Source organism: Lampetra fluviatilis, chromosome 2 (assembly GCF_964198595.1).
Source record: "Lampetra fluviatilis chromosome 2, kcLamFluv1.1, whole genome shotgun sequence".
NCBI classification, from domain to species: domain Eukaryota; kingdom Metazoa; phylum Chordata; class Hyperoartia; order Petromyzontiformes; family Petromyzontidae; genus Lampetra; species Lampetra fluviatilis.
In genome coordinates this window covers 13,008,565-13,015,808 of record NC_136276.1, presented here as the reverse complement: position 1 = coordinate 13,015,808, position 7,244 = coordinate 13,008,565, and the positions used below count along the sequence as shown (strand labels likewise).

The following is a 7,244-nucleotide window of genomic DNA, read 5'->3' as shown; positions in this document are numbered from 1 at the left end:
TAACTGCATTACTCGCGCAATAATTAAGATATACTGGGCCATACAGCATATTAAAGTCGATCACTGAGGGTCAATAAAACGAATGCGACTCGCTTGTGTTGCCGATAAATTGACCCCGACTGTAGGAATAGAGAACACGTGGCGTTTCAAACACAAGGATCACGACAACACCCCCAGACTAACCTGAGCAGGGGAGACACACTGACATTTGACTTGATCCTGAAAGTCAAACAAATGTCCTGCACTTCGAAGCGGTTTTGCTGTTCTTGGACGGCCTGGGGGGGGGCAGGGACAGAGAGGAAGAGGAGCCGGACTCAGATGAGCCTCATCTCCCCACCCCCTGCCCCACCCCTCCCTGGCCCGCGGCAGGGGAGTGCTGTGCGCGTGTGTGTGTGTGCGTGTGCGTGTGTGTGCGAGCGTGTGTGTGCGTGTGGGGGTGCGTGCGTGTGGGTGTGTGTGTGTGTGCGTGTGTGTGTGCGTGTGCGTGTGTGTGCGTGCGTGTGGGTGTGTGTGTGTGTGCGTGCGGGTGTGTGTGTGTAGGCTTTCCCCAGGCCGGCCCCCACCCGCGTCGGGACGTAGCGCGCATTGCCGACACGGCATGCGGCGCGCGCACACCGGGGCCAGCGCATGCGACATGGGAAACCATCCAAGTGTTTCGCAACAACCGCACGCACTTATAGGGCTGCTCTCCTCTCTCAGCATGCATTTGGACCCATGCTCTGACAGTATATATTTCCAGCAGACAGCAGCAGCAGCAAGGGTACACGCTCTATGCCCAGCACAATTCATCGGTGCAGCCAACTGTGCACATTACGCACCGCCGTACAGAGTGCCCGCAGCCTCGCAGAGAGACACTTCGTGCAGAGCACGCAGGCAGACATGCGGGCGGTGAGCATCCACGTGTGCGCGGCGGGACTGCCTCTGGGGCTGCTGCTGCTACTGCCACTGGCCACCACGTTGGCCGAGGGATCTCCCGTGGCAGCGCCATCCCACCCGGCCAGGTTTTGGTTGGGACGCGAAACGCACGCGAGGCACCACGAGGGCGACCGGAGCAAGTCGAGCGGCGAGGCGCGCCACAGGAAGGCGGAGTGCGCCGCCTGCGCCACGGCGTCGCTGCACCTCTCCGACTCGGAGCAAGGGGAGCAGCTCCTCGTGGAGGCGGTGAAGCGCCACATCCTGGACAAGCTGGGGCTCAAGGAGCGGCCCAACATCACGCACCCCGTGCCGCGCTCCGCGCTGCTCGCCGCGCTCAACGGGCTGCGCTTGCAGGAGGAGAACTGGGACGAGCGGCGCAACGAGGGCGACAGGGCGGCGCACGACTCCTCGGAGATCATCAGCTTCGCCGAGTTCGGTGCGCGCGCGCACTCTCTCTCACTCACTCGCTCACTCGCGCGCGCACTCTCTCTCACTCGCGCGCGCGCGCGCTTTCACCCACTCTCACGCTTACTCCGACGCGCGTCCGTGCGCTACCACGCACGTGCATGCATACTTACTCTTACTCCCACACACATGCAGGCACTCTTACTGTTAATCCCACGCGCGTGCATGCACTCTTACTCCCACGCGCGTGCGTGCGCTCCCACGCGCGTACATGCACACTTACTCCCACGCGCGTGCATGCACTCTTACTCTTACTCCCACACACATGCGTGCACTCTTATTCTTACTTCCACGCGCGTGCATGCACTCTTACTCCCACGCGCGTGCGTGCGCTCCCACGCGCGTGCATGCACACTTACTCCCACGCGCGTGCATGCACTCTTACTCTTACTCCCACGCGCGTGCGTGCGCTCCCACGCGCGCGCATGCACTCTTACTGTTACTCCCATGCGCGTGCATGTGCTTCCACGCACGTTCATACACTCTCACTCTTGTTCTCACGCACGTACATGCGCTCTCGCGTAATCTCACGCGCGTGCATGCGCTCTCACACTTACTCTCCCACACGCGCATGCACAAGCACGCACGTGCAAGCGCTCTCGTCCCTGCCCATGACCACTCACACCTGTACATCGCCTCTCACATCCGTGCACCCGCGGATTACGGGCTGTTGGCAAATAAATAAACAAACATGACGTAATTCATCTTTTAGTTTGCACGATCAGTGTCTCCACGCTCGAACGTTCATTGGGCAATGCTCATAAATTTCCATCGCAGGCTGCAAATTCCACGTTTCGAAAGCCGCGACAGTCTATCCCTTCGGCAACTCCTGATGAATACTCCTGAAGTCAAGCTATGTCCAAGTGGGCACCTGCTCATATGAGCAATGGGTATGGTGTTTACTCTGAACAGGACATTGTAATTCCACCTTACCATGGCGGGAACCAGTCTGGCCATTGGATGAATGCCGATTAGGCGTGCTCGATTTTTATCTTCGAGTATGGGATGATGCCGTGGTGTGATGTTTAACACCCTGCACCTGTAAACTAATTTTTTTCCGAAAACTAATTTCTTTAGAACTGCTTTTTGTCTTTAGTTTTGTTGTCCTCCCCCTCCCAAAACTCCGATTAGCTCGGTTGGCTACGTAGAAGTTCAACATACGTACACATACATGCCAATCGAGGTCACCGGTTCGATGTTCTGCCGCTGCAGTTAAAACAATTGTGACAGTTGAACCTCATAATGTCCGTGATGCAGTCATTTTTAGTCTGCTGATGGTCGGCGATGCTGCAATCGACTCATCTCGACGAGCTGTACACGATGGAATATTCAGAGTTGAAATTTTCGATAACGGATTTTTTATGCGAACGTTTGGCGTTTCGACATCACGGAGTAGCACTGATTTCGGATTAATTGGTTACCCCAGTCGCGGAGTTAATTACACCCCTGGAAAAAAGTATCTCAAAAATACAAGATTTCATTGCCTCGGACATGTTGTATTATTTGCTACCCCGGGGTACCGCCACAAGGATCCGTTTTTCAATTCCCCCCCCCCCTCCACACCTCCAGCAGGGTCGTATAAATGGGCATAGCACAGTTAGTTGTTCGGCACATGGTGGCTGGTGCGGCAAAATGTGGGGACTCCAACCTCTTCCAAGACGTCTGGCCAGCATGGAAGAGTAGGCCAAAAATATACATTGTAGAGCTTTCTCAAGCGAAGGCCCTTTTGTCGGCAGTGACGTGAGCAAGCAAGTGCAGGGATGCACCTTAACCTTAAAGGGTTTTTTTTAATCTCAGAAAGTGTTTTTTTCTTCCTCTGGGCACTCCAGTTTCAATGAATTGGCCACACATTTCTAGTGGAACCCTCGTGAAAATGAGTCTTGAGAATCTGCGTTGCATTGCAAAAAAAAAACTCCATGTGCCTTGCATTCCTGCATTATGATATCGCTCGGCTGAGTATCACGATTTTAATTGAAAAAATGTGCATCCGCGGCATCGAACAATAGCTACCCCGAATTGACATAGCTACACTAATAGACATCACATTTTGGAGAGAAACATCATTCTCTTGACACCCGTGTGATTGCAATGTAACGGATGTCACGAGCACAGACGGAAATGCCCGTGCGACGTGACTGGGTGTCCTGGTGGCAATTATTGTGCATTTCTCTGGTGGCATTTTCCTATTACACAATGCCAGCGAATTGTGACACATCTGAGAAAGGCACATTCGTGGAAGTTTTAATTTTGCTGAATGTGTGTTTCGTGGAATGACTTCCAAGCTGGTATTTATTTCGCAATTAATTAATTGCGGTCATTAACACGATTACCATACTTCCTTGTACCTTGGGGTGCCTGGTCACGAGTTACGATAAAATTATCTCGACAGGACTGACATAAAAACCGCTGTGGGCGTGGGTTGGGGGCTCGAGGAATCATGCACTGCACAGGCGCAGCTTCCCATCACATGTCATCACCAGAAATCAGCCGTGATCTTATTTTGTTCATCACGGTTGCTGAGAACAGGACCTGAGGCCAAGAATGCCAAGCAGCCAGCAACAACCAGCACGATTCAGGTTGTAACAGATGAGAGTCGATACGCTTCTTGAATCGAGCAAGGTTAATGTGAGAATTTCCATTTAAAGCTTTCGTGACTGCAGGGATTCATCTTCTTGGTTCTTTCGGTAAAGTCACGTAGAAGGGAAATAATAAAATAATAAAAATAATAGCAATAAAACATAATAAAATAATATAATAAATTGTACAATTTTGTTATTATATTATTTGATTATGTTGTATTATTATTATTTTATTATTTCCCTTCTACGTGACTTTACCGAAACAACCAAGAAGATTAATGTGAGAACTTGAGAAAAGAGATGATGATGATGTTGATGGTAGTGGGAGGGAATTGCCAAGTCGAGACGTGCAAGTAAAGAAGGAATTGTGACCTGCAGTGTGGTGTGTGAACACAGTCGGGATGGGATGAAGCAGTCAGTCTGCTCGACCCAGTCCTCAACACGGGTGGAGGAGTCAATGAGTGAAGTTCATGGGAGCATTGACCATGGGATTAACGATAGAATGTAACTGACCGCCGGTGAACGAGTAGCTGGAGTGAATTAGTGAGTGCTGGATCTATCCACGGCTGGCTGAAGGCCTCCCCAATTGCATGAAGGGTCAGCATACATTTTAGAAAGGGAGTGAGACTAGGGGATACACTTCCACCAAAGTTACCCATGGTACGTGGCCTGACACAAATTCCATTACTGTAAGCAATAAACCCACAGTCGTGGCAGTGATGACAGACGTCTCTGTGGTCTCTGACGAGGCTGAGCGAAGTCATCCAAGATATACCGCATGCAAACAAATGGGCGTTCATTTTTTGTGCGACTTTCGTTTAAAATAGCCGTATTTTAAGCAGATTTGTTCTTGCTTAAATACTTTTTCTTCATTTTTGTGGAACACTGCAACATTTAATAATTTATCTTGTGCAATGTCGAGGAACATTCTTAGAGGTTATAGAATCGCTGAGAGACACTGACAATGTTTTGCATCTTTATTACAATCCTCATGGATCACCATTCACGTAGCGACTTCAAACCTTCAACCAACGAGAACACAGACAGAAGAAACAATCCGTAACACACACTCAGAGAGTGTCCACACTCAAACAAGCATAGCGCAGCGCTCATGTCCGATGGCGGTCATGAACCAGTGGTGGAAATTCCACATTCCTATGGCAAGGGCCCTAGAAAACTCACTGTGAGCTCTTGAAAAGGCGCCGCTCAGGATATCCACCCTGGAAGGCTGCCGACGAGCTGATTCAACCCCCTGAGTGTGATTGGAAATCACGATTTTCCAAATACGAGTAAGGTGTTCGACCACACACCACCTGGCACAAGTAATGTGTTTGTGTGCAAGCAAAGGCATCGCCCTGGGAAATTTGTCGCGTTGCACAAAAGTCACCCACCACGATCATCGTGTTTCAACTGACGTATCCAGCTCAGCTTGAATGACAATCTGAAGGTCCACGAAGTCAACTCCTGTTCAGGGTTGACAAACCGAGGTTCATTTCGTCGGAAGCCGAAAATGGGTGTCCTTTAATAGGAATCGGTCCCAGCCATAGCAACGTGGACATTTCACGACTGATTCAGAACCACTAAAGTCAACGAGCGCCTCCCCATTGCTCATTTGAGCCATGAAAGACGCTCTGGGTCAAACTTACATCCGTGAAACACCGCCGTTGTGATGGAGACATGAGCGCAATATCACCAAAACAACACACGCAGGCGAACGAGCCACACGCACGTCACAGCAACACGTGGCTCCGTTGCGGCGTTGCGTCTGACTTCATGCGATGTGCGTTTCCCTGCAGACGGCGGCCACTCATCGGAGATCCACTTTGCGCTCTCCAAGTCGGGCGAGCAGAGGCCTCCTGTGCTGCGCGCAGACCTGTGGCTCTACGTGCACACGGGCAACGGCGGCGGCTCAAGCGGCTCAAGCGGCAACGGCACCGCCACCTTCCACGTGCGGGAGCGCCACGGTGCCGGCACGGCCGCCGTGCAGCGTCGCGTGGCGGTCTCCAGCCGGAGCCACTGGACCACCTTCCCGCTCACGAAGGCCGTGCAGGCGGCGCTGTCCCGGGGCGCGGCGGGCCTGAGCGTGCGCGTGACGTGCGACGGCTGCGAGGGGGCCGGCGGGGTGAGGGCCACCCTGGGTCCGCGGTGGGGCGACTCGCCCGACTCGGACTACCGGCCCTTCCTGCTGCTGCACATGGGCTCGGACGCGGCACACCGCGTGAGCAGGCGGGACCTGCAGTGCGACGACCGCTCCGACCTGTGCTGCCTGCACCGCTTCTTCGTGGACTTCCACAAGATCGGCTGGAACGACTGGATCATCCAGCCGAGCGGCTACCAGAGCAACTTCTGCCTGGGCAAGTGCCCGCTCTACATGGCCGGCACGCCCGGGGCATCCGCGTCCTTCCACAACGCCATCATCAACCAGTACAGGCTGCGCGGAGTGGAGCCCATGGCCTCCAAGAACCCGTGCTGCGTGCCCACTCGCCTCACCTCCATGTCGATGCTGTACCTGGACAAGCAGAACAACATCATCAAGAAGGACGTGCCCGACATGGTGGTGGAAGAATGCGGCTGCGCGTAGCGGCGCCGACTCTTTTCTTTGACGCGAGAGACTGCGACGCCGCTCTGGGCACGTGGAGAGCGAAGCGGCGGCTTCATCACGTTGGGTGGTGGGGCACCCACGCGTGCCCGCACCCCGTGGCAGTGACCCCCATGGGTGGGATCTCACAACAGGGACCCCTACTCCTAGGACCCTACGGGTGGGATCTGATGGGTGGAACCCGGCTGAATGAACCCCACCTCACCGGCACTGCACCTGGACTGTGCTTTGAACGAGGGGTTTTTGGCTGCGTGCATCACTTAAAGGAAGGACGCAAACTGTAAAGCAAACGGCTCTTATATTGTAGACGCAAGTGCACACCCAGGCTGCATGCCACGCATCCCCAGCGCAAGCACAAAGTTTCGTTCGCGGAAATAAATTCCGACAAAGTGACTTTCCGGCAGCACATTCACAGCACTCGAGCGTTTTTCGCCGAAGTGATGTGGGGTCATCAAACGTCTAGAATTCACTACACGAGAAGAGCACTCTGTAAACGTTACCATAAGTTACGTTTTGATCATCAATATAGTTGCAGGCCACGGTCGAACAGCCAGCGACGCGTCGCCTTTGGGTAGCCGTTTAACAAATCCAAGGGCCGCGTTGTTTGGGTTGTGTTGTCTGTCTAGGCTGAGCCACATTCGAGCTGATAACACTTGAAAGCAATTTGCAACATTTGGCACCGATGA

General features: G+C 53.3%; 1 protein-coding gene across 1 annotated transcript; it reads left to right on the top strand.

Annotated features, from left to right (window-relative positions):
* The first annotated feature begins 771 nt into the window (after positions 1–771).
* LOC144937833 (inhibin beta B chain-like) lies at positions 772–6,540 on the top strand. Its single transcript, XM_078865344.1, has 2 exons — positions 772–1,351; positions 5,756–6,540. The coding sequence occupies exons 1-2, from the start codon at positions 772–774 to the stop codon at positions 6,538–6,540; spliced, it is 1,365 nt and encodes a 454-aa protein (XP_078721470.1).
* Positions 6,541–7,244: the final 704 nt, after the last annotated feature.

Coding starts and splice junctions, on each gene's coding strand:
- LOC144937833 (XM_078865344.1), top strand. CDS start 772: ATGCCCAGCACAATTCATCGGTGCAGCCAACTGTGCACATTACGCACC. Junction 1,352..5,755: donor CATCAGCTTCGCCGAGTTCG/GTGCGCGCGCGC, acceptor GTTTCCCTGCAG/ACGGCGGCCACTCATCGGAG.